This window comes from Equus asinus, chromosome 28 (assembly GCF_041296235.1).
Source record: "Equus asinus isolate D_3611 breed Donkey chromosome 28, EquAss-T2T_v2, whole genome shotgun sequence".
NCBI lineage: Eukaryota > Metazoa > Chordata > Mammalia > Perissodactyla > Equidae > Equus > Equus asinus.
In genome coordinates, this window is record NC_091817.1 from 32,245,048 (window position 1) to 32,271,013 (window position 25,966).

General features: G+C 55.9%; 1 protein-coding gene across 10 annotated transcripts; it reads right to left on the reverse strand.

Annotated features, from left to right (window-relative positions):
* Positions 1-13,547: 13,547 nt before the first annotated feature.
* Positions 13,548-23,420, reverse strand: CDH16 (cadherin 16). Of its 10 annotated transcripts, none has more exons than XM_070500435.1 (19): positions 23,246-23,403; positions 22,693-22,991; positions 22,234-22,291; positions 21,874-21,957; positions 21,314-21,469; positions 21,105-21,243; positions 20,591-20,749; positions 19,563-19,759; positions 18,808-18,930; positions 18,449-18,599; positions 17,989-18,216; positions 17,818-17,894; positions 17,557-17,745; positions 17,213-17,454; positions 16,517-16,650; positions 15,426-15,668; positions 15,166-15,273; positions 14,734-14,850; positions 13,548-13,898 (listed from the first exon to the last, which is right to left on the reverse strand). In XM_070500435.1, exons 3-19 carry the CDS (start codon positions 22,276-22,278, stop codon positions 13,801-13,803), a joined length of 2,490 nt encoding a protein of 829 aa, XP_070356536.1. In that variant the 5' UTR covers positions 22,279-22,291; positions 22,693-22,991; positions 23,246-23,403; the 3' UTR covers positions 13,548-13,800. The 10 variants fall into 10 exon arrangements, with proteins under 10 accessions (XP_070356536.1, XP_070356539.1, XP_014709744.2 ...); XM_070500438.1 differs by having other exon boundaries at positions 22,806-22,991; positions 23,246-23,396; XM_014854258.3 differs by having other exon boundaries at positions 22,931-22,991; positions 23,246-23,393.
* Positions 23,421-25,966: the final 2,546 nt, after the last annotated feature.

Consider the following 25,966-nt stretch of genomic DNA (forward strand, 5'->3'; position numbering starts at 1 on the left):
CTGTTAACTCTTTTGATAGTCCTTTGGTTGTTATGAGTCAAGCTAGATATACTTAACATGTACATTACAATATCCCATCATTTGGGAACAGGATAAAAATAGAGGGAAAACAGGAAGAATTAAAATTTAAAAACTGAGTTCTTTGGGCTCTTTAACTAGAGGGGTGAAAAATTAAATTTATACTCTTTCTTTTACCTCTAGTGTTTTTGTTTCCATTTTACTTTATGCCACTAAATGCCCTTAAGTGGTTTCCAGGCTGTTGAGTTTCTTAATCGTGGGTGGCTGGTGCTCCAAGCGGCTCCCTCTGGGATGGGTGAACCTTCACTGGGCTTCTGTGCGTCAGAGTGTTTTTCCTCTATTTGCCCCCGATCTTATCTGTTTCACGTGGGAATCCTGGCTGGGAGGAGCAAGGGTGGAGGGAGGGGGCCAGAGTTCCAGTTCTGACCTTCGCCAGCAAGGGAGTAAATAGGCTGGGACGGGTTACTTACCCTCACCTCCTGGAAAGTGGTCTGTGGAGGGACTTTCCAAAGCCCGCTCTGTCTCAGATCTTAAGTCTTCATGCCCTTCTGGATTCCGGAAAATCCTCACTTGCTCAACCCCATTCTCCTGCAACAAATGAGCAGAAGGAATGTGTACAACGAGCTGCTGCTCTGTTCAGTCCACCCTGCACAAACGTTGCATGCCCCGGGGCCAGGTATGAGGAGCTGTCCAGGGATGGCCCCATCCAGCTGGGTCACATGACATTGGGCACAATGGGGATGAGGAGAGGCCAGTCCAGCGAAAGGAGCAAGAGGAGTGAAGCATAGGGGTGGGTCCAGTCTGAGGTCAGGCTCCAGGGGCTTTGTGGATGTAGCAGCAAGAGTTGCAGTGCAGGCTGAGGGTGATACCAGCTCAACACAAGGTTGACTTAAGGGAAGCCATATTGTAGAAAAGAAACAATATTGTAACTTTGAACAACCTCTGACTAAATAACCCAGACATACTCTGTAGATTTTATGGCCCCTCCCAGCTGCTATAGGTTGATAACTTTGTTCTTTTGAGTTCCTTAGGAATGTGATGACCCCCCCAGGAAGAGAGTCTATGCTGATAGCCATCATCAATGACAACTGAAAGATCAGGGTAAAGGGTGTTGCTCCACTCCCTGATGCATATCCAGTAAAACAAAAGACTATTAGGAAGTAAAAGCAGACGTCTGCTCCCACCTGGAGATCAGATGGAGGACCCACTGGGATTAGGTGTATTTTTCAGTGACTTAAAATTTGGGTTGTCTATACTTCTTATCCTTCTGGTCTGATACTCGATTATAAAATGTGCCTTTAGGTGTTGTTCCAAAACTGTTGAGCAATGTACAAAATTCTCATAATGCAAAATGTCAATCTGAAGCTAGGAACAAGAGAATATTTGCAAAAGAGTGCTAACCCAGATCTATTCCCCAATTCACCAGGAAGTAGCTAGATCAGTCATCACCCCAAATCCCTCAAGAATGAGGAATGACCAAAGAGTACGGGGATTGAAAGCAACAAATAGTTAGCCATTAATGATTAAGTAGCTAGGAACTAAAGTTTTTTTCCTTTTTGCAATTACTGATTATAGCTTTTAGCTTTTTAACCCACCTATTGTTAACTGTGCTGCTGAGGCAATATGCTCTCTGACTCCCACTAGGCTCCTATAGGTAACATCTCCCAGGAGCCTGGATCACCATGGTAATGGGTGTGTGAGCTGTTTTTCAGGAATTAGAACCCCTTGTCCACTTCAGGCCAGTTGAGACCACCAACTCATCAACTGGGCCCACGCAGACATCCAATAAGCAACCTTTTGACATCAAGGGGCTAAAAACTCCACCCTCAGACCATGCTAACACCACCATTTTGTGAACAAGCATCCTATGAAGAGGCATGGAGTCAGACTACGCTTGTGCAGATCATCAATTACCTCACCTCTCCTCACCTCCAATCATCTATCTCTACATTTCAGACCACCTAGCCCCCTATCCCGTAAATATGCCTGAGTCCCCATTTTTGGAGAAGCGGATTTGAGACGCATTCTCTCTCTTCCTCACATGGCTGCCTTGTGATTAAACCCTTTCTCTGCTGCAATCTCATTGTCTCCATGTTTGGTTTTCTGGGCGGCGGGCAAAAATGAACCTGGTGCAGTAACAAGGGAGAGCACCCAAATGTATTTGGATGGGCAAGGAGGAGCCCCTCAGCTGATCTCCAGTGATGGAGAAGTAAGCAAGGCCATGCAGTGACCTCAGAAAGGACTGTGGGCATGGCTTGCCCTTCATCAGCATGGAGGTGGAGTAGGGGCCATGCAGAAAGTCCTACCTCAATCCTCTCGCTTTCCCTGCTATGTTTCAACCAGGTGCTGTTGCACATTTGTCTTTTTTTCCTCCCCACCCCCATCCCCATAACTTTAGGCTTGACGTCCAGCCCCCGTCTCCCTCCTCCACCATCCCCTCCCCACATCCTGCTGATTGCAGAATGAATGAGGAAGGATGAGGGATGGGTGGATGATTAAAGGAAGAGCAGATGAAGAGGAATCAGCAAAAGAGAGAGAGGTCAGAGAAATAGGAGGAAACTGTGAGTGGTGGCATGGAAGTGAGGAGAGGCTGAGGAATGTCCAGTTCCAGAAAAGATCATGGGTATGGATGGATGGAAATGAACAATTAACTAAAAAGCGATCACTAAGGAAAGGTGAGGGCCATTGTGTATTCTCATTTGAGACCCAGGCCCCAGGATGGGCTTGGATGGTGAGATGGGGTGAGGAGTTGGCTCTGTGAGAAGAGTCTGGCTGAGCTCCTGGGATGACCCTTCCTCTCAAACAAACCAGAGCAGTGGGTAGGGAATAGGGACTGTCCTCAACAAGCTAACGTGCTCCTTGGCTTGTGGGAGGGGAGAGTATCCATGGCTTCATTCAGGGTTCTAGGGGCTTTGCTGACCCCGCACTGGACTTTGACATGGAGGGATGGAGGACGGGGCCTCTTCCAAGCTCTGCCTGGTCACTAAATTCTGACACGGCATGACGAGAACACCAATGGGGAACCCTGGGCTGGCACAGGCCCTTTGCCCTGGAGTTCTGTGGTGAGGAATGTGAGGCAGAAAGCTGCCTCTAGATGTCGCCATCTGGCCATGTTGGTGTCAGCTGCAGCTGGAGTGCGAGGAAAGAGTTCCGGAGAAGATGTGGCCCTGAGGCTGGCTCCCAGCTGGAGCAGAGACTGCCTGGGACTGTAGCCTGGAACACCCCTCAGGGAGCCTCACCAGACCCTGGATGTCCTTGAGGCTGGGCACGAGTGTGGGATTAGGGAAGGAATTTATCAGGTGGTCGTTCAGCCCTGCCTTGTGGAAAGGGGGCTGCTGGAGTCCCAAGAGAGCCAGAGCCAGGTAGTGGGCTGCAGCTTGTGAGGGAGTGGCTGCCACCTTTTCCAGTCTCCCCAGGGGTGCTCCCCTCTGTGGACTGCCCCATACCTCTGAGCCCTTCGCCCCACCCTGTTCCCAGCTCCCCTCTCTGCAACCAGTCCCCACAGCTACCCTTCCAACAGTTCTGGGGTCCGTTCCCTCCTGCCCACCTCCTGTCCCGCCTCCAAGAATGGTCCAAACCACCCTTATCCTCTACCATCCCCAATCCGGTCAGCTCCACCCAGCGCACAGCAGCGTGATCTGGGTCAGACTCACATCTGACCATGTCACATCTCTGATCTGAACCCTTCCATGGCTTCCCATCACCCTTGGGAGAAAGCTCAGAATCCTCTTCCCCGTGCTGACCTCACTGGCCTCGTCCGCCTCCTGCCCAGGTGTGTGGGCACTACCATCACACGTGGAGGAAGGAGTGAGAAAAGAGCAAGAGGTCTTCATCTTCCCCCATGGGCTGGAGTCACCTCTTCCAAGAATGGGCCAGTCCCCTCATTAGCCCTAGGAAGGAGCCTGCAACCCTCCACCTTTTGCTCCTTGTTTTCGTTTCAAGGGTGACTACAAATTCTTTGCCACTCCTCCCATCAGGGGGTGGGGTCTAATTCCCCTCCTCTTGAATCTGGGCTGGCCTTAGCAACTTGCTTGTAACCAACAGAATACAGCACAAGTGATACTGGGGATTGACAAAGTTAATGTGCAGCAAAGTCTTGATAATTGGTGAACCTGATGGATGGTTGTGATGGTTAATTTTATGTGTCAGCTTGACTGGGCTAAGGAATACCCAGATAGCTGGTAGAACATTATCTCTGGGTGTGTCTGTGAGGGTGTTTCTGGAAGAGATTAGCATTGGAATCAGTAGACGGAATAAAGAAATGAGTGGGCATCATCGATCCATTAAGGGCTAGAATAGAACAAAAAGAGGGACGGGAGAGAAAATTTGCTCTCTGTTGAGCTGGGACATCCGTCTTCTGCTCTGGGACATCTGCTGATCCTGGTTCTCAGGCCCTGGAATCTGACTGGTTCTTACACCATTGGCTCCTCCTGTTCCTAGGACGTCAGGTTTGGACTAGAACTATACCTCTGGCTTTCCCGGGCCTCCAACTTGCAGACAGCAGGTTGCAGGATTTCTCAGCCTCCATAATCAAATGGGCCAATCACAGTATTACAAACCCATTTACAGATGGTGAAACTGAGCTGGCAAGGTAAAATCATGTGCCCAAGGTCACAAAACTAGTAAATGTGGAGCTGAGTTTTGAACCCTGGTGTCTGACTCCAAAGCTTTCTCTTAGCTTTCAAGCAATCGCTAAGTGATCATGCAATTCTGTTGAATATTCACATGATAAAAAAAATACATGCGCTATCTGCTCCCCACAAGCCTGGCAGGAAGAAGTGAGCTGTCGGTCCATGGAAGCATTCTAGCAGAAGCTGGGGGAACACTTGGCAAGATGTGAATTGGATGGACTGTGGGGGTCCCACCCTGAGGCTAGGCCCTCTGCTCGTGCCTGGGATGGGGCTGTGTGGACACAACACAGGACAGACCCTGTGTATGGCCTTTCCCTGTGTCCCCAGTCAGCCTGGCCTGTGGGGTTGGGCGGGAAAGAGCAGGTGGAAGCTAGGTGGGGTGCTCACCTGGAGCAGGCAGGAGGGACCTGCAGCCACAGCCTGCTCTGCCCTTCTGACCCTGTGGCCCTGGACTGATCTCTGATCCCCCTCCCTGTCCTGGGCCTGGCACTTCTGGCTTGGGGGAGGACCCAGAGCTCATCAATCACACGGTGAAGCCTGCTGTCCCGCCCAGCACCTGTCAGAATTTATCTGAGAGAGAGACAGACAGAGGGAGAGAGAGGGAGGGTCAGACAACTGCAAAAGGGGGTTTGAACAAAAATGGTCATGGCACTGGTGTTTGTAAGAAAGAGAAACTGGACACCACTGACACGTCCTTCCTCTGTATACTGGACAAGGAGATTCTGGTGCATCCATCCTGGTGGACTTTAAAAGTGACCATAAAAAAAAGTGATGGTGAAAGATCTTTATTATTTGACAGGAAACTGCTAAGTGTAAATACCGTAAATGAGGGGGAGGGGTGGGAGATCAGATTATAAAACAGAATGTATAGTGTGACCCCAAGTTGAAATCCTTCCCCAGCCCTCACACACACCCCTTCACCAGCTCCCTCGTGACTTACCCCATTGGCCAGGGTCCAGCCAGTGGGGGAGGGGACTGCGACTATATTGGGAAGGGGATGAGATCACCCAAAGGCTGGCTGATTTAGAACCGGGTAACTTTTTCCACCCATGTGGCTCTCAGAGGCTGGCTCATAAACCTTGGCGCCAGCCTGCAGGGTGAGGGGGACCAAGTTCCCCCTCCACAGGGATGGAGATGGTGGCCGAAGCTGGATTGGCGCAGGTGCTGGGCTGAAGTCGAGACAAAATGGCAGAGTGATCTGAGGGTCCCCAGAGCCCAGCTGGGACTCTACAAGAACTTTGCTCCCAACAGATCTGAGAGTCCTGTCACTCCCCAGGGACCTGTGTGGGCAGAAAGTGCACATTGTGGGCACAAGAATATCCCAGAGGGTGGCCACTCTGTGGCAAACTGAGCTGGGTCCCCTGGGTCCAAGATTTAACCCCCTTTTATGCCTTGAGATTCCTATTTGCTGGCCTGGCCCTCCCCGGAGAGGATCCCCCTGTTTTGGGGAAAGCCCTGGTGGGGGTAGCTGTGAGGGGGAGAGGCCTGGCCTGGGAAGGGAACCGGGGTCCAATTCCAGTTCAGCAAAGAACTGAGTTCAGTTCAACTCCCACCCTTGACCTCAGTGCCCATCAGACTCCCTCAGACCCATGCTCCAACCTCATGGAAACAGTGTGTCCCAATCCTCCGAGCTTTTCCCAGGCAGTTGTCCCAGCCTGGCTACCTTTCCCTACTCCAGCTGCCTTTGTCAACCCCTACTCCCGAGCTGGGTCAGGTGCCATCTCTCCCCAGGTCAGTGTCCATCACGCTGGCTTGTCCATGTTCATCTGGGGTGACCCTGAGGACAGGGGCTAGCTCCAGGGAAAATGCTAGGACACGTTGAGTGAAGGAAAGGGAGGGCTCCTGGAAGGGATGGGGGATCAGAAGAGGACCAACTGTGGCAGTACTGTTCTGTGCCAGGGCCTCAAGGGGGACCTCAGAGACTCAGGCCCCTCAGAGCCACAGCAAGCAGCAAGAGAACCCGGTGAGCAACACCCTGACTGGGGCTTTGTGGGCGAGGAGCAGGAGCTGGGCAGAACCGGAATGAGCCGGACCGTCCCTCCTTAGCCTGAGCCCTGGGCAGCAGAGCTGAGAATGGAATTCTCCAGCTGAGTGGAGTTGTTCCCGGAAAATCTCCACAAGCCCTTCCAGAAACATGCTTTTGTGCCTGACTCTGGCTCCTTCAGATTGTCAGGGAAGGGACCTTTTGGCGGCTGGGCTGCTCAGGCAAAGCCTTGCCCTCTCTGGATCCTTGGGACTGGTCTATGGCATAGCTGAAGCAGAGATTCACACATCTGTTCAGCACCATCTGTCAGCTTCACAGAGTTCTCAACCATCCTCAGAGACAGGGATCAAGGTCCCCATCATTCAAGAAAGAAGCTGATGCTCCCAGATACAAAATGGCTTGCCAGGATTCCAGGCCCACCCATCAAGGGTCGGCCTGCATACGGCTCCAGTCCCCCCACCTCATTCAGGATTCCCAAAAGGGCAGGGTGAGCCCACAGGCTCAGGATGCCACTTCCAGCTCAATCCCACTTGCCCAAGCCTGTCCTGGCCCCGCTCCCACTGCTCTCAGAATAACTCTGGTGGTTCTGGGCTCAGATCACTAGCCATCACCTGGGACCTATTTTTGTCCTTCGGGTAACAAGGAAGTCTCACCTTGTTCGGTAACTATTTAGGGTAAGGATAGAACATGTGACCCCTGACCCCAGCTGACCTTGCTGCCCTGCTGGGAAGTGACCCTGGCTCAGCCACGCTCCCTCTGTCTCCCTGCCCAGCCAGTTCCCCGAATCTGGCTTTCTACCCCATCCCCTCTTCTTGGCAGCCCACGCCCTCCCCCAAATACACTACGACTGGGAAACCAAGAGCATCTTCATTTGTCCTTACGATCCAGTGCCAAATCCTATGCACCTGAACAGCCAGAAAATTCTTTCTCACAGTTAGCTGAGGAAACAAGCCCATTTCCTTAGGCTCTGGCCAGAGGGTTCTAGAATCCAGGTGCAGGGGCCATCTGGGGATCCAGCACCTAGAATCTGACATTCAGCACCTCGGGTTCTGGAATCCTATGGGGCAGAGGTTGATGGCATCTGAGATGTCAGAAGCTATAGGTGGGCATACCACAGACACTCTGAGAGGTCAAGTACAATCTCAAGGGTCATGGACCCCAAAGGCCATTTATACAGGGGTTATCTCTGGGGGTGGGGTGCAGAGATGCATAGAGGGGCACCCCAGCAGACTTGGAGCTTCTCCTTTCTGCTGAAATCAAGTGTGTGGGGGTGAGGAATGTTGTGACCTGAACTCAGCAACATAAGATAAATGCATAGAAAAAAGACTGGAAGGAAATATGATAAAAGTGTTACTGTAGCAACAGAAGCAAGAAAGACTACAGTTATAATGACAATAATAATAGTAGTTATTCTCTTTTTTTGGGGTGAGGAAGATTAGCCCTGAGCTAACATCTGCTGCCAATCCCCCTCTTTTTGCTGAGGAAAACTGGCCCTGAGCTAACATCCGTGCCCATCTTCCTCTACTTTATCTGTGAGACGCCTGCCACAGCATGGCTTGACAAGTGGTACGTAGGTCTGTACCCAGGATCTGAACTGGGGAACCCTGGGCGGCTGAAGTGGAACACGTGAACTTAACCACTGTGCCACCGGGCCAGCCCAGCCCCCATTATTCTCAGTTTTTGAGGGCCAATTATGTACCAACCTCTGTGCTAAGTATGGGCTTTGCTTGTATTATCTCAGTTAATCCCCACAATGTGTTCTTCTCTTGGCGGCGTTGGCCAGTGGCCTGTGGGGTGAGCGCTATAAATGAGGTTGGTTTTTGCCAGGTCTGCAGCTTTGCTGGAGGCGGACCGGCGAGCCCTCAGGTCCAGTACACAGGGGATGCTGTGCTCTCCCAGCCAGCAGCACTGGGCATGAGAGGGCATGGCTGGGCCCCTCGGGGATGCCTTCAGGGAGCCAGCCAGGCCCGCTGTGCTGATCCCGGCCCCCACTTGGCCCTACTCCTCAAGGCGTTGGAGCTTGAAATAGCGGTTGTTGGAGAGCTGACAATCAAAGGGCAGCTAAAAAAAGTCCCCTCAGTCTGGGCTCTGTCGCACACGGCTTGTAGGGCCTATTTTGGGGGAGAGGGTGCCGACGTGCCAATGGAAAATCCATGGGGCGGGAGTTTCCAAGGTGGGGGACCCATGTGCCTCCTTCTCTCCATCCTGCCCGTGCCCCCCCACACACACACATTTGCAGCTCTTAGCCCACCTTCCTGACTGTTGGACTTTGTCATCCCTACAACAGTCCAGGAAACGAATGAGGAAGCTGAAGCTCAGAGAGGGGAAGTGACTTGCCCAAGGTCACACAGCCTGGAAGTGGGCAGGACAGTGGCCAGCCTGGGCCTCTGTGGCTCACTGCATGGTGCTCTCCCCATAGAGGCAGCCCCTACCTATGGCCTCTCTGGGGAAACCAACACATTGTCTTCTGGGGCATCGAAAGCTCAGAGGTGGTACATTCTGGATTGGACTGGGTAGGAAGCTGAGGATGACTTGAAGGTCTTGAGGACCACATGGGAAGAAATCTCCCTGAAAACCCCCAGTTCTACTGCAATGTTGCCTGGCTGTAGGAGAGACAGCTGGCTCAGGGCCTTGTCCTGTGAGCCCATCCCCCGACCCCATCCCTGTGACCACCTCATGGCCCCCCTGCTCAGGCCCCCAGAGCCTGGCAGCCCCTGCCAAGTTTCCAGGGAATGTGTCAGATAAGGGGCTTGTGCTCATGGCTTGCTCCCACCCAGCTACTATCTGTGACCCTGCCGCCACCGCCAGGTGGGTAAGAATAGCAACAGCCCCGGTGAGTGGGCACACAGAGGGACAACACAGCAATGGCTTCAGGCAGGCAGCTTCAGCCCTCAGATTCAGGACAAGATTCCAGGTTCCCCTCCTCACCAGTTCTAGCCCCAACCAGCTCCCTCATTGTCCTGGCCTGAAGTCCCACAGCCCATTATCATAAAGCAACAAGTCTTATGCTCTGCCCCTGCCACCTCCACGGAGGGCATCTGGAGGGTGGCATACCGTCTTGTCGATTCCAGCCTGGGGCCGGAGCCCTGCCCTCCACTGAGGAGCTGTGTAACCTGGAGCTGGACACTGTCCCTCTCTGGGCCCATAAGGAAGGCAGGGTGGCATGGCAGCCCCCTGAAGCATGGGAAGCAGCCAGCAAGGCCTCTCCTGGGGCTAGGGCCCCTGCTTGTCCTGGCAACCACAGTTGACCTGGCTCCTGAATGCCCCTGTGAACTCTGACCCTCTGACTTCCTGGTCAGAGGGGATATGGATAAGGTGAGGCTGTGGGAGTCCCTGAGGGGGCATGTTGTGGTTGAGTCCCCTGTATAAGTCTCCCCATGACGCTCCTGTGGGTGTGCTCCACTGTGTCGCATGAGTGTATGAGGGTGGCCGCATCATTCTGAGGGAAGAGGCTGTTGTCATGGAACCCAAGGTGAGCGTCACAGTGACATCCAAAGCAGGGAGATCTAGGGAGCCTTGTGTCCAAGTTCCTGAGTCACTGTGACACCTGGGGGTGATCACAGGAGCCGTATCCCCCGGTCCCCACGTCAGCAGCCCCTGCAGCTCTCGCAGCCTGACTCACCGCATGGCTCAGACGGACACCCAGGCCCTTCCCCCAACCCCCTCACCCCTCCGCTCCCAGCATCCTAGTCTTCCTCGTTCTCTCCCCTTTGACCCTCAAGCCTACCTCCTGCCCCCTCCCATGTCCCCCACCAACCCAAGGAGTCCCAGGAGGAGGGGGCCAGGGCTGCTACGGGAGGATGGAGGGGCTGAGCTGAGCTCCTGGCACACTTACACATTGCGACATAGGCACCACACAGACCAGACTTTAACTTACACTTACACACCCACAGACACACACGTGTGCACACACATACATGCCTGATGGAGTGACAGGGCCACCAAGGGATCTCCAAGCTCAGTCTCTCAACACTAGCCCTCAGGAAAGCCCCCGCAACCCCTGCAATTTTTTGGGTCGCCCATCTCCGAGGCCCTCTCATTAGAAACATACTCCCCGCAGCAGCAGGATGTCTGAAGGTGAGATCAGAGGATGAAGTTCTGCCTTGAGGCCCAAGCTAGAGTCCTGGGGTGGGTATAGGTGGGTGTGGGTGGAGTGGGGGTCTCTGAGGTCCCAAGACTGTTTCTCTCTTTGTGAGTGAGGGCCAGACTGAACTCTGGGCCTCCTGCTTCAAGAGCCCTAATCACCAGGGCTGGAAAAAGTTTAAAAATATCCTCATGTTTACATTCTTTCCAAGCCCGCCTCCGATCCTCAGTGCTGGGTCCCTTTGATCTGGCCCTGTGCCTCTGGAAGGGGCCTGGGAGGAGGGAGCATCAGCTCCCCACCAAGGCAGACCCCGGGACTCCCTCCAGCTCCCGACCAGTCTGAACCCTGTGAGACCCCCAATAGTACCCAGAGAGAGCCTTGGAGCTGGCAAGGAGCCAAGGATGGAGAGAGTGTCTTGCCCAGGGTCACCCAGCAGGGCCACATGGGAGCTGAAGTTGGGGCTACCTCCCAAAAACCTGGGCCTCATGGGGCCCCTAGGGAGTGTGTGAGAGCATGTGGCTGTAAGCATCTGTGGTAAGTCCCCCCACACTCCATGGACCGGGGAAAGCCACATGTATTGAGCTCCTGCTGCATGCCCAGAACTGTACTAAATGTGTTTGTGAGGGTTGTCTCATATAGTCTTCAACAAAAAGAAAACTAAGGCTCAGAGAGGTAAAGCGACTCATCTGGGAATACACAGCAAGGATGAGGCAGAGCATAGATCACATGTTCTTCTATGCACACTGACCAATAGTTATCTGCCCCTTGTCCTATCAGGGTCTAGGCCCTGCCTGCACAGCAAGGCCTGCCTCACTACCGTGAATCTGCACAAGCATACACTGACCACCACCAAGCCCACAGAAGGGCCAGTGTCGTGTTTCTCTCCCTCTGTGACCCAGGAGAAGCCACACCCCCTCTCTGATCCTCACTTTCCTCTGTAGAGGATCACAGGAGAGGCTTATATCCACAGATGCTCACGGAAACTGAGCCTGTGTCCTGGGGATTGCGGACTTTGTGGTCGGCCCCAGCACTGACACAATCAGAGAGTGGCCCGGGGCCTGGAGGCCCGAGAAAGAAGCCCTCAAACTGAGGCAGATGCCTTGATTTTCCCTGAAATCCTATCATCCACACTTTCCTTTGCTGGTGGCCCACCCACCTGCTTACCAACCCATCCATCCACCCATTTATCCACCCACCCATCCATGCACCCACCCATCCACCATCCACCAACTCACGCATCCATCCACTCATCCACCCACCCACCTATCTTCCTATCTACCCATCCAGAACAAGGACCCAGAGAGCAGGGTGATTCTGGGGCTCCAGCTCAGGTGCTGCGCCCCACTGGCTAGATGAACTTGGGAAGTTCCCTCTACCTCTTTGCAATTCACTTTCCCAGCTTCACAAGAAGGAACTGGCCAGGTGATCTCTAAGGCCCTCTGGGGGATCTCTAGGGAGCAGAGAATAGCTGAAGGCTGTGGACACTTCTGGAGAGTCAATACAGACCTTGGCTAGACAGTCCCACCTTGTGCTCTGCTTCTAAGACTCCCAGCTACAGCCCTTAACCTCCCTGACCTTCAAGATCCTCCCCTGGAAAATAGAGCCAATAATTCCACCCTCACAGGTTGATGAGAAGGTTAGATGAGGTGCTGCCTTTGAAGAGCTTTGCACCCTGATTGGGCACAGGCCAAGCAGAGGATCCTGGAAGACAGGCAGCAAGCTCTTCTTGGACTGCAGTAGTCAGTAGAGCCTCCAGTGGGGGAGCCCGGGCCTGGGACAGCTGGGATCAGCCTCAGACTCCATCCCTGGGCTGGGGATCCTGGCTGAGTCTCCCTCAGGCCAACCAGGATGGCTTCCCTGACTCTCTTGGCTGGGCTTGGCCCCCATCCCACAGAATCTGCCAGGAGTGGAGAGATTATCTCCTAAAAATAGGGCCTGGGCCCCACAGAGGTTGTTTTTCTCCCTTCCCCGTGATTTAGCATCATCAGCTCAGGGTGCCTGGTACAGCAAGTTTCACCCTGGCTCCCCAGAGACCGTTGGGATCGGGGTGTGGGGAATCAGCATGTATCTGGGATCAGTCAATGGTCAGGGATTGGAGGTCAGCCTGGAGGTGTGGTCAGGGCTGAGCTGGGCACCAGGGCCATGGCTTAAACTTGGGCCAGGGGAAGAGGTTCACCTGGGGCAGGGGCAGCTCCAGGGTGAGCCACAGGGGCTCCTGTCCCACCCCATCACTGTCCATCTGAGTGATTCTCATTTCTCTGACTTTCTGCACACCACCCCACCCCCCCATGTGCTCACCAGGCTTTTCAGGAAACCCAAAGGCGCCTTGGGACCTGCACGGGGGCAGGGGGATTCATCCCCAGCCTCACCTCTCCTGTTCTAGCCCGACAGGGCCCTCACAATTCCTGCTCAGACCTCTCTTGAGACTGAGGGACCCCTGCCCACTCCCGTGAGCAGGTGACTCATGCATAGAGACATGAGTATGCTCACATGTGAGCATAGGACATGGACGCACAAGGCGCCCTCCCGTAGCAAATATGATGTCCAGGAAAACACAGAAATGACACTCTCGAGGACACCCTCCTCAACCGTCACCTAGACAGAGTTGACCCATCCAGGGTCTGCAGCCACTGGTCTCTGAATGCCCTTGGAAGTGACCCACCTTGCTCCAATGATGCCCCTGTGTCCTTCCCCACGGGGAACCCCGGGCTTGCCCCTCAAGCCCCCAGATCCTTTCTGTGCAGCAGGAGATGGGGAAGGCATGAAGGGGTAGGTGGATACAGGTAATACACACACGCACATGACACTCAGACATGAGCACAGCAGTCCCTTAGATCCCATGCCCAGCTCTCTCAGGCTTTATTATTGGACAAACATGCCACCATTTGGAGCATTCCCATGGGCAGCGCATAAAGTCGGTGTTCAAGCTCTGCAGACATGTCTGGTGATGTCGCCTCCAGTCCAGGAAGGTGAAGGGGCTTCTATTCTGTGCTGGCCGCTGAGGATCTGCAGTGCTGGGCCCTCTCCCACTGGATTCAGTTGGAACCAGAGGCCAAGCTCCCAGCTGGGGCTTCCTGGACCATTCAAACTGCTGCCTTCAGGGGTACACTATCCACTGGCTGATCTAGATCCTTCTTCCTTGCCAGGGTCAAGTGGGTGAAGATGAGGATGAGGAAGATGCCTGAGGGGCCCGAAAAGGATGGATGAGCCCTCAGAAGGGGCCATGGGACTTGTCTATCACTAGGAACTCCCTGCTGTTGGTATTGGTTTACCAAGGAAGCAAAGTTTCCTAGACAGCATCCCTGAGGCTGGGCCATGTATGACTCTGTGGTCCTGGTGCCTGAAGAAGCCTGACTGCTTGGCCTGCTCAGCCCTCACCAGGGCCCTGCCCCCTTGAGGCTGCCCCAGAACACCCCAGTCTCCAAGGTCCCCTTCTCTGGGGAACAGTTTGGGTGGGTGTCGTCCAGGATCCCCAGTTTGGGAGTGAGTTGTTCCCACGGACCTCTGAGAGAAAGGCACATTGTAGCATTGTGCTAGAACCAGCAAAGAAAATCAGCCAGGAAAAAAATTAGGGGGCTAAAGAAATAAAGAGGATGGAGAAAGAGGCTTGGACTGAAGGAATTAGGCTGGAAAGACCTGGGCTCTGCTACACTCTGGCTGTGTAACCTTGAACAAGTCACTTAACCTCTCTGAGGGTCAGTGACCTCATGCAGAAAATGGAGAGATGCCAGGATCAACCTTACAGGGTTGTAGGGAGGATTCAATGTGATAATCCTATGCTTGGCATAGGGCCTGACACACAATCAACATGTAATAATGTAACAGTAAATGCTGTTATCAATGATGATGATGATGACGATGATGCCGACAGGAGGCAGGAGCATAATGACTAGGAGAGTTGGGGGGTTCCTTCTCCAGTCCTGGGGCACATCACGGGACAGGGGAAATGTTTATCCAGAGGCTGTGGCTCCAACCATCCATTGCCCTCCCCCATGCAGGAGCCCAGCCTCCATTACCTATTGCTACCAAGGTGCCCACGAGGATGCCCACTGCCGATAGCTTCGTGGGCATGCCCTTCATGCGGCCCACCTTGCGCATGCACTGCCCCTCCAAGTTGCAGCGACACACAATCACTGGGGACAGTCAGGGGAGGAAGGTAAGGGTAGTGAGGGAGGCTCCCCAGCTGCTCAGAGCCCCTAGTGCGGCCCTGCGTGCACAGTGCTTTTGTGCACATGTGTGTATTCATGTGTGTGAGTGCATGCTCCTCTTTGCCCTTGCCTGCAGGCACACAGGCCTGTGTGCCTGGCCACAGATGTGCAGGCGCACACAGGCCTATGCTGTCCATGTGAGCCTGCAAGCATGTACACCCAGCCCCTCCCCCTGCATCCCAGTGGTCCCCTCAGGAACTGCAGGCCCCTAAACTTGGCTGCACCCCAGCCTGGCCTCACCTCGGACCAGGAGCTGCCACATCCGTGCACTGTGGCTGACAACTACAGGGACTACGTGTTCACGTGGCTCCACCCAATGCAGGGCCAGGGTGAGATAGGCGTGGGAACCTGTTGGGACCGTAAGCAGTGGTCAGAGTCACTAGCCTGGACAGGGGTCCCCCTAGGCCAAGCCCCACTCCCACAGTGGAAGGTCATCATACATCCAAGTGCCACCCACTCCCTGCCTTGGCGACAGCCTCTCCCACTTCTCCACTACACACCATTGAGAGGCTGGAGGCGCCAATCCCGCTGCACCGTGGGGTTGGGACCAAGGGCAAAGCTGTAGGGACCATGCCCACCAGCCAGGTCAGGGTCTTCACTGGGTCCACTGACAATCACACCATGGTCCTGGCGGGGTGTGCAGAGGTGTCGGGAGGGCACGGAGGCCAGAGTTGGGGCTGGGGCAGAAGGGGCCTTCAGGAAGTGGATCACGAGGGTTGCAGAGGTTCTCAGTGCCGGCTCATCTGTGGAGGAGGCAGTGCTGAGCTAGCCGGGGCCCTCGTGGGGGCTCTTGTGAGGGTGGGGGGGACCCTGGGCTAGTCCCTTCCCCACAGCCCATCAGTCTCATTCTGCTAATTCCCCTGCCCCGCCCCCTCCTCTCTACCCCTGCTCTCCGTCCCCATCATCATCCCCACGCCAGTCTTTTCCTCACAATACACTTCACCCCCTTCATTATCCAAACAGCTGCCAGGCCCTTCTGTGCCTTTCTGGATGCCAAGGTCGCCTTCACACTGTCCCCCCCCACCACCACCAATCCCACCACTGGTGCCAGGGCCCAACAATGTGGAGACACCCTGACTGTAGAGGAGCTCAGCCCTGGTGGGTCTGCCCTGCACCACAGGACTGCCTAGCTCAGAGCTGAAACCTGCCTCCTTGACATACCCACCCCCCGGGCCAGCTCTTTATCCTGTCAAAGTGGCATTCAGAGCCCTCCATGCCTGGCCTTGTGTCCTGCTCAGGCTCACCTCCTGGCATGCCTCCTGCCCCAGACACAGCTCCTGGCCCTCCTTCCACCTGCCCAGCCCCACGCCCTCTGCTCCCAGCTATGTTTGAGACAGACACCCTGTGAAGTCCTCTGGGGCTAAGAAGCAGGGTTGGGAGATGGCAAGTGTCTAGCGAGGAGGGTGGTCTGATGTGTGGGGCAGAGGCCAGGCATTCTCAGAGAGGGATGCTGGACCCAGCCCTTGTCCTTCCCTCCTGCCTGGGGCAGAATAGATGCCAGCAAGGGTTCCAGGAGGAAGCCTGGTCCTGCCCCTCCATCTGTCTGAGGCTTGCTCTCCCTCCCAGAGGGCCCATGGCTGCCTGGCCATACCTGCATACTGGGCCTCCACAAGCACCGTGTACACATCCCCAGGCCGGGTGCCCCGCAGGGGCCGGGCTGTGTGCACCTCCCCAGAGACCTCCTCGATGCAGAGCAAGCCCTCTGAGTCATTGACCAGGGAGAACCTGAGGCCCAGAGAAGATGGGGGGCAGGGAGGCACTGGGGGGTCTTGCCCAGAGACCTCCAAGGCCGTGCGACCTGCTCCAGTTCCACATTCTCTCTGTGACTCAGGAGTGGCAGCCATGCCCGGGATGCCTAGTCTCTCTCTCCAGCTTCAGGGACTTTTGAGGGGGCAGGCCTGAACCACAGAAGCTGTGGGTGGAAGAGGGACTATCAGAGCCTCAGGGGCCTGACTTCACTCCTTGAGTCCCAGATCATCCAACAAAGGGGCCAGAGCCTGGGAACGGCCTTGTCTGTGCTGCAGTCTGGGTGAGGGGCTGGAGGAGGACCCAGTCCAGGACACCATAGGGAGACATTGCCCGAGCTCTCAGGGGGTCCAAACACCCCTCTGCATGTCCTGTCCAGCTCATCCAGCCCTGATCCCCCAGGAGTCACAACCTTGGCATGAGCCGCAATTTGAGGAATAGCCCAGGCCATAGATCATTTGAGTCCCCTCTAAGGCCCTGGGGTCATTCCTGGGGAGCAGGGGAGGTCCAGCCCAGGTAAGGGGCTGGGCTTTTAGCTTACCTGAGGGGATTGCTCATGGGGTCTGAGGGCTGGATGATCAGCAGGAGGGAGCCGGCTGGGGTGCTGACTGGGATGCTGGCCTCGTAGCTCTCCTGGTCCAACTTGGGGGGTGGCACCACCCTCTCCACCAGCACAGTCACGGTGGCTGTGGCTCCAGGGCCTGGGCCCGGCCCCACCACTTCTGCCACACTCCGCACCACCACAACCAACTGGTAACTTGGAGCTGCCTCATAGCTGAGGTTCTGGAACCAGTGGGGTCTGGGTCACTGTGTGGGCCAGGGAGTGGCACAGTCATGCATGCATGTGTGTTTGTGTGTGCCCCTTCCCCACCCCCAGCCTCTTACCTTGAGGAGTCGCAGTTGGACATGATTGGAGCCAGGCTCCCAAACCAGGCCAAAGGTCCCCTCCTCATCCCCTGCCTCGATGGCAAAGTCCATGAGGCGGAAGGCAGGCTCAAGGTCGGCATCAGTGGCCATGAGTGTGGCCACCAGAGTCCCGGACTCTGTGTCCTCAGGGAGGCATACAGGCTCAATCTGGAGAGATGGGGAGGGGCTGTGAGCTCCCCTCAGTGCCTTCCCAAGGTCTCTTCCCCTGCTCCTGCTTACCTGGGAGGTGGTGAACTCCGGCGCATGGTCATTGATGTCCGTGATCGTGACAGAGACCTCACATGTGCTGCTGAGGCCTGAGGCAGGGAAGGGCATTTTGGGGAGGCCAGGATAGGAACAGGGGGTACAGGGAGCCGGGTTCATTATCAGGATCACCATCAGGGCACTTACCGCCCTCTGCTCCTCCTAGGTCAATGGCCAGCACCTGAAGCAGGATGTTCTGGCCGGCTTGGAGGGGGGCAGCCCCCAGTGTCACATTGCCTGAGGTGGGATCCAGCTCAAAGGCTCTCCCTTCTGTCCCCTCCTCAAGCTCAGAGCTCAGCAGCCGATACACAATGTGGGAATTGGGGGAACCAGGGGCATCCATGTCCTCTGCCAACAGTCTGGTCACCTTGGTGCCTGCAAAGACAGCAACAACCTGGGTGGGACCACAGCCCAGCCTGGAGGCCTTATTTCACCCACTCCTCTTTTGTGCTGGACTAAACCTGAGCTTGTGTGTGGGCGCGGGGAGAGGCCAGGGGGGACATTAATACAGGGACCTGAGTCTGGCCCCATCCCAGAGAAGAGCAAGACAGAATAGTTCATAGGGACTTCACCCCTCCCCCAGCCCCTGACAAGGCCCATAGCCCACCTGGCGGGCTGAGCTCAGCGATGCTGATTGTGGGGCCACGTGGGGGGCAGATGGGCACATTGTCATTCTCATCCATCACCACCACATGCAGTTCCAGAGGTTCTGTGTAGTCTTCGCCTCGGGTATTCTGAGCCCGCACCTGGAGCAGATACTGTAGTGGGCAGTGGGGGGCTTCAGATGAAGGCCAATGGCAGCTCCAGCCTGGCCTGGTCTGGGTTCCCTTCTGGTGGCCAGTGCCAGCTCTTCTGGGTGCTCTTCCACTGCCTCAGTGCCTGTGGGGAATGTGACACCCCCAGAAGCCAACTGGACAGTGACCAAGCACCCCTCAGCCTGCCCTCCTGGCGTCCCCCTCACCTCACCTCAGCCTGGGCTTCTCGGTCCAGCTCCCTGGTCACGTAGAGTTTCCCCTCTACGTCCACATCAAAAAGTCCATGGGGCTGGCTCTCCAGGTGATAATGTACTTCCCTGCCACTCCAGTGTACCTTGGAGGGGGACACAGATGAGTGCACTCCAGGACAAGGGGCAGGAATAGCCATGTCAGCCCTTATGCGCCAACTGTTTCTGGGTGGGGAGCCTGGGCCTCCCCTGCTGTGTGACCCCACACAAGCTACTGTCCTCCCTGGAGTTCAGGTGGGGTCCTTTTATTTGGGGCACTTGTTGTTGAGGCAACTCCATGGTGACCTGGCCTAGGTCCAATCCTGGACCCTGCCCAAAGTGCCTGAATGACCAGGTTTTTTATTCTCCCCCCTCTCAGGCTGGGCCTGACCCCAGGGCATTCCTCGAGGGAGCCTGAGACATTCCTGGCCTGGGTGACAATCCCCATGGCATCAGGGAGGTGGCAGCTGTTCTCCCTGAGGAAGCCTGGGGCAAGCTCAGGAGGTCAGAGCACAGAGCCCGCCTGCCAGAGGAGAGCAGGTGAGGAGCTGTGGGTCTGCTCCTGGGGCCTTGAATGCCCCACTCCAGGATGGAAACTGATGCGGACAGTGGAGGGAGGAGCACAGGTAGGGGAGGGGCCCCAGACCCCCCTGCCCCGATCGCCCCAAACCTCCACGAGACTCAGTCCCAGTTGTACCACCTGTGGGGCTACTTCAGCCACTGACAGCCACTCACTCACCTGGGCAATGTGGTGTGGGTACAGAACTTTGAGATTCTCTGCCAGGTGGACGGGATCTAGGGGCACCCAGGTGCTCTCTACTATGGAGACATCTATGGTGGCTGTGGCCTGGTGGCCTGAGGCCTGGTCACCCATGTCCTTGACCTGTACCAACAGCTTGTAGGGCCCTTCCAGGGCCTGGTCTAGGCTGGTGCTTCCTGGAAGGGGCAGGGTGGTCAGCTGAGCAGGCAGCCAGAGAGCAGGGGACCAGAGCATCCTTCTCAGCAGGGTACCAAATACCAAAAGCCAAGCATATAGCAGGTATTCAGGATACTCTCTTGGCCAAGGGATGAGAGGGACTTTTAGCAGCATTGTGAGCATCTAACTAGCACTTGACAGTTTGCAAAGTCACTTCCATGTCTATTCACACAGTAAATGGTTGACAGACTGGATGGGTGGATGGGATCAGGAGAGAGGTACATGGGTGGATAGGTAGGTGACTGGTTGGGTGAGTGGTTGGTTGACTAGGTGAATGGATGAGGGTTTGTGTGGGGTAAGATGGATGGGGATTTGAGTGTTTGGATGGCTTAGTTTGGACGGACGTTTGAATAGATGGGCTGCTTATATGGTTGGGTGGTAGATGAGTGAATGAGTGGCTGGCTCAGTGAGTGTATGATTGGCTTTTATTTCCATCCCCAGCCGGTGCTTCTGGTCTGAACTCCCAGGTCCAGGTCTCGCTTGCCATCAGTCCAAAGGTCTCCCAACAACATCCTAGGCTACAACTCCTCAGATCTCTCCTATCCTTGTCCCTTAGGCCCGGGTCTCCAGAGTGTGGGGCTGAGGCACTCCATTCATACATTTCTTAACCCTCCACGCCTGGTCCTGCCTCCATGCATAGTTCAAGTATAGCCTTTTGCCTTGCTCACCTCTCTCCACCTAGAATGCTCTTTTGTCCTTTCTCTATCAAGCTCCAACCTACCCTACAGCTCAGATGGTGCCTTCGCAGCTTTTCCTGACCCTCTCTCCCCTCACACCCAGCTCAGGCTCACCCTTGGGGCTGAGGGCCAGGGCCCCCAGCCGAGGCTCCAGCTGGAACATGTCTGAGGAAGGCTGGGCTGGGGCCTGGTTCAGGATGTGGAATCGAAGGTCAGAGTTGGCTGTGCCCGGCTCATCTCCATCCGAAGCCACAAGGAAGAGGAAGGGGATGCCTGGTGAGTGTGGAGAGGGTACACCATTAGGGGTGAAAGGGCTGGGGAGAGTCTCCCATGCCTCCTCTCTCTCTCCTTGGTCTTTGCTTCTGTATCCATCATCATATCGGGACTCTAGCGGTGAGCCAAAGCTTTTCACCTCACTTCACAGATGAGCAAACTGAGGCCAAGAGTGGATGGGACTCGCCTGAAGAGCCTCACTGGGGTAGAGGAGTGCAGGATGGGAGAGAACTGGGAGGAGTCAGCTTGGACTCTGGCTGCCCTGTCCCTATGCTGACTGTGGCCATTTCTACACTCTGCTCTCCCATCAGTGCCCACCTGAACTTGCTGTGAACTGGCTGCCCTGGGCACTCACCAGGCCTGGTGCCCCGGCTCAGCCGAACTCTGTAGACGGCCTGGGAGAAACGGGGCACCTGGTCGTTCTCATCCTTCACATGCACAAGCACAGGTTGTGGGCCCCACAAGACACGTCCATCCTCAGTCTCCAGGGTGACCTGGCAGTGAAAGGTAGTCAGTGCCCAATCTTGCCTTCTCTACTTTCTCCTACACCTGTCCCAGCCATACCTGTAGCCGGTACTCTGCCTGTTCCTCTCGGTCCAGGGTCCTGGTCACCAGTAAGAAGTCAGACTCTGAATCCACAGCAAAGGGCCCCTCAGCTGCCATGTCTGAGTTTCCTGACAGCACAATCTGGCCTCCAGCCTTCTTACGGGGCAACGGCAGCTGGCAGGGAAAAACAGAGGTAAAGGGCATGGGGGCCAAGCCTGGGGGATGCCCCCTCCACCCAATGGCCTAATTCTATATGTGGGGCAACCAAGGCTCAGAGAGGGCTAGCACTTGCCTGAGGTCACACAGCCAGCAAGTAATAGAACTGAGATTCAAAGCCAGAGATGTTTTCCCTGTACTCGATGCTCTCCAATACTCCCCGCCCTTCTTTCTAAAGCTTGAAACCCCACCACCGATACTTCATTCTTTAACTTAAAGCTCTACTTTCTTCTGAGATTAAAATCTTGTTAGTCATTCACACGATACCACCTCTGGAGAGAAGAGTTTAAAAGTGAGCCAGAGCCAGAAAGAGAAAAGAGTGCCGGAGGTAGAAAAACAGCCCACTCAGGGCTCAGGCTCACCTTGGTCAGGTACAAAGGGAAGTTTCCACCATAGTTTTCTGGGACTTCCACATGCAGCTCTGCAGGCTGGGCCTCCAGGAGAGTCTGTGGAAGGATTCTCACCTTGTCACTAGGCTCTATCTTCCTGTCACGGGTGCCAGGGACCTGACAGGGAAGGGGAATTTCTGCCCCTTCCCTGGGCCTGGCCATACCTTAGCCCATCCACCCTCTGGCCTTTGACCTCCTGATCCCAGCCGGCTCTGACCCCACCCCCCAACTACTACCATCCATGGTGAGGGCAACTGGTCCAGGTGGAGTGGGAGGCAAGGGTGCCAACCCCCAAGGCCAGGATCTGAAGGAGAGAAGCAGGGCCCAGCTCACCTGGGGGACAGAGAGGCAGAGCAGCCACAGCCAGGCAGGGACCATGGTCAGGACGGGCCTGAGGGACAGAGCAGTAAGGATCCGCCCAGATTGTGGGCAGGGGTCCCTCCTAGTACCCTCGCCCTAGAGAGCATTCTTCCCCTGTCCTCACTCAGCCCCGGACCATAGCTTCCCCAAGCCCCAGGGGATCCAACTGTCCCTCCTTCTTCAACTGGACCTCCTCCTACCTGGTCACTATGGGGGAGGCAGCCAGGGCTCTTCCTGCCCCCTGTCCTTTGCTGCCCCAGCAACCCTCAGAGCTACCCCTCTTCATTCCACTCACTTGGACACTGTCCGCCTCCACTCCAGCCCTTGTACCCTGCCTCACCTCCTTGCATACACATAGCCAGAGGCACCTCACAACAAGCTAGCCTCCTCTTCCTCCCCTTTGAAGGGGGCCTGTGGCTCCCCATCACCTACAGGGTAGCGTCCAGCTCCTCGGCCAGGCTCACCAAGGCCCCCAGGCCCAGCCACTCTGCTGCCTCTCGGTTCTTGCCCCTACAAGGGTCTCCACGGGAATTTCACCTCCAGACCTTTGTCTTCTTCCCACCCAGCCTCCTCAGCTTGTCAATCCCAAAGTGGTGATTTTGGAGGCTGCTGGGGAAAGTTTGCAGCTGGAAAGACCCCGACGATTCTGAGGATCGCTTCCTGCAATCACCTCATGCTGCAGGCAAGGCCTGACCAAGGTCACGGAGGACTTGACCATGGAAGAAATCCTCCTGGAACAGAGGACTCATGGGTCAGGGTCTCCAGGACCATTCTACCTCCCACTGCCATCCTACAGACATGGAGGCCCCTCATCTCGGCATTTTCCAGCACTCAGCATGGAGTTGGGCACACAGAACGTGGACAACCACCCTGACCACTCCTGGAAATTCTTCCCTGGACGACGGAAGGACAGGATCGTGTCTCTCCTTCCCCCACACCAACCCCAGCCTCAGCCCTGCCCACCCCTCTGCTCCCAGGCCCTCACCCGCTGGTGCCTCAGGCTGGCTCCCTTGGTCCAGCTGCCAGGCGAGAGGACTCCTTCTCCAGGGAGCTCTGGCCAGGCTGGGCCGGGTGGGGTCGGGCAGGGCGGACCCTTGAACAGGTAGGCGGTCCAGCCGCACTTACTTAGGAGTGGAAAACACCACTGGGCCCACAGCAGCAGGCCTGGTCCTGCCCAGCCCCCTAAGTTACTCATTGACTTTGGAAAGCTGGGGGCTGCTCAGCATCCGTGACTGCTAGCCTCAGGAGGTGGGGAAATCGTTGGCCTGGCACTTCTCCCACCCCTACACAGCCCAGTGGGTACTTCTTGGCCCTCTGGACTTGGACACTCCTTTTTCTGTGGCTCCAGACTCAATCCCACTTCTCCCCCAGACGCCAGTGTCTGCAGCTCCACCTTGACCCCTTCTGTTCCTTTTGTCTGAAATGCCTTTCCCGCTCCTTAATCTGTGTGGTGAGCGCTCGCTCAGGCTTCAGGAGTCAGCTCAAATTTTCCTTCTCTGGGAAACCTTCCCCGGGCTCCTAGGCTTGTTCAGCGTTCTCCTCTGGGGGTACTCTCCTCCCTGCCCCCCACCTCCATGTGCGACCTCTGTCACCGCAGAGAGGACACCAGACTGTCATTGTCTGTCTCTTTCATCAGACTGAGAGCCCCTGTAGGGCAGGACTCGGGGACCCAGCAATGGCCTGGCCCTAGCAGCTCCTGACTGGCTTCTGGGACTAAGACAAGTACCTGCAGGTTGCACATGCAGGATAGCTGAGCGGTGCACAACCTGAACTGGGTATTTGGGGCTCTAGACTCCCCACGGTGGGACCGGTGGGGAGGGGGACAGCGACCTGTGAGATCCCCTGAGGTTCCCCAAGTGCTCACACTAGCCCCTGGACACCGACAGGGCTGGGACGATGGACGGTCTCATGCCTCTGAGAAGGAAAGAGAAGATCGAGCCAGCTCAGGTGACCTTGAGGGAATTGCAGGGCTGACCAGAGGCCCTTCCCCCAGTGAGAGCAGCCAAGTGGAGCCAGGAGAAGCTTCTGGAGCCTGAGAGTCCGGGATGAGAGGGGAGGGCAAGAAGGGTCAGGGATCCTGGTCTCCTGTCTCTGCTCGTCCTTAGAGCTTCCCATGGGCTCCCCTGAGTCCTCCCCATGCATATCTGCTTCGTTTCTCACAGGCTGGAGGCTGGGCCAGGACTCTTCAGCTACCCCCAGCCTTGTTTGTTACAAGCTGAGTGCCTGCCTCAGGGTCACTCAGGCACCCCAGCCTGGAGCAGAGCAGTATGGGGATGGTGAAAGGCTTTTAGGTGTGTCAGGTTCCTACAATGTGCCTGGCACTGCTCTAAGCACATACCTCCAAATTCCATTCACTCCATTCTGAAGGGGACATGGTCCGTATGTCGTACATTGGGGCACAGAGGTTGAGTGGTTTGCCCCGGGGTCACATAGCCAATAAGTGGCAGAGCCAGGAAGGTCTGAATCCTTCTTCAGGCCCCAGGACCTTCACCTGCTCTAAGAAAACCATGCCTTCCACGTGCCTCAGAGTACACTGGGGGATGGGAGTAGGGAGCAGCGGCTGCTTTGAGCGGTCAACATTGCCCTGGGGGTCATGTGGGTTGGTCACAGAGGTCGCACACATGGAGGAGCAGCCCTCAAACCTGCTGTTGAACAACTATAACTATAACTGGTGCTGTTACCAGGTGGTGAGGGCTCCCAGGGGTCTGTGGAATGAACAAATTGAACTACTGAAGAAATGTATGGACTCTGGTCCGGAACCTTCTCAAAAAGTGTCCCCTACTTTGCTCCAGGCTGCCTCCAGGCTCTGGAGATGGGCAGACCTATATACCAGTTGCCACTCAGCTACTTCGTCCTGGGTGATCTCGGGAAAGTGTTTCAGCTCCCCATGTGCCATTGCTGAAGGGGGATGCTCGCTCCTGAGACCATGTAGGTCAACTCCTTGCAGGCACCTGTGCCCAGAAAGGCTCCCCTCCCAGGTGCGGGTGGTGGGGAGACAGGCACACCTCCAGCTGTAAGCCAACATGCACACACTCCCACACAAATGCAGGGCCTCTCATTCCACGCAGGGAGGGCTCCAGGGACCCGTGCACACCGAGGCGACTTTAGCCAATGCTGAGCATGGGATGCTCTGGCTGGGCCCCACAGAGTGGAGAGAACCATGAGGCCCCCTCAGAAGCTCAGCCTCACCTGTGAGGTGAGGAGCCACCCGGAGTCAAGTCTGCCTGAGTGTGGCTTCCTCATCCCCCCTTAACCAACCAGCCAGGGAGTCTCGGAAGTCTTCCAGGGCGCCCCCACCTCAGGAGATTTCCAGCCTCTCAGAAGAGAGAAGGGCAGAGACATCAGCCTGGAAGCCAGACCCTGGGTTCTTCCTGGCCATGAGACCCAGGGCAGGGCATGGTCCCTCGAGCAGACTCAGTTTCCCTTACGTACAGTGGGGTGATTGAACCCTTGATCAGCTGGGCAATGCCAGGCCCCAGCACAGAAGAAGAATCTGGAGAGCGAGCTGGGAGAGATGTGGGTCTCCTCCTGCTGCTGGGACCCCTAAGCAGGCCCCAAGCCAGCTGGCTGTATCTAGGCTCCAACATTAAGATAGTCTAGGCCACACGCTAGAGTGAAGCAGTGAGTCACCATGCCTCAACTTAGGGAACCCTTCCTGCTTCTGCAGTCCCCAAACAGGAGGAAACACAGAGTCAACAGCCTGATC

Excerpts from the sequence above, each read along its gene's own strand:
- CDH16 (XM_014854258.3), bottom strand. Across the intron at positions 21,470-21,873 it reads TCCCTTTGTACCTGACCAAG|CTGCCGTTGCCCCGTAAGAA; the intron begins GTGAGCCTGAGC and ends TTTCCCTGCCAG. Across the intron at positions 16,651-17,212 it reads CCCATGAGCAATCCCCTCAG|GTTCTCCCTGGTCAATGACT; the intron begins GTAAGCTAAAAG and ends TCTGGGCCTCAG.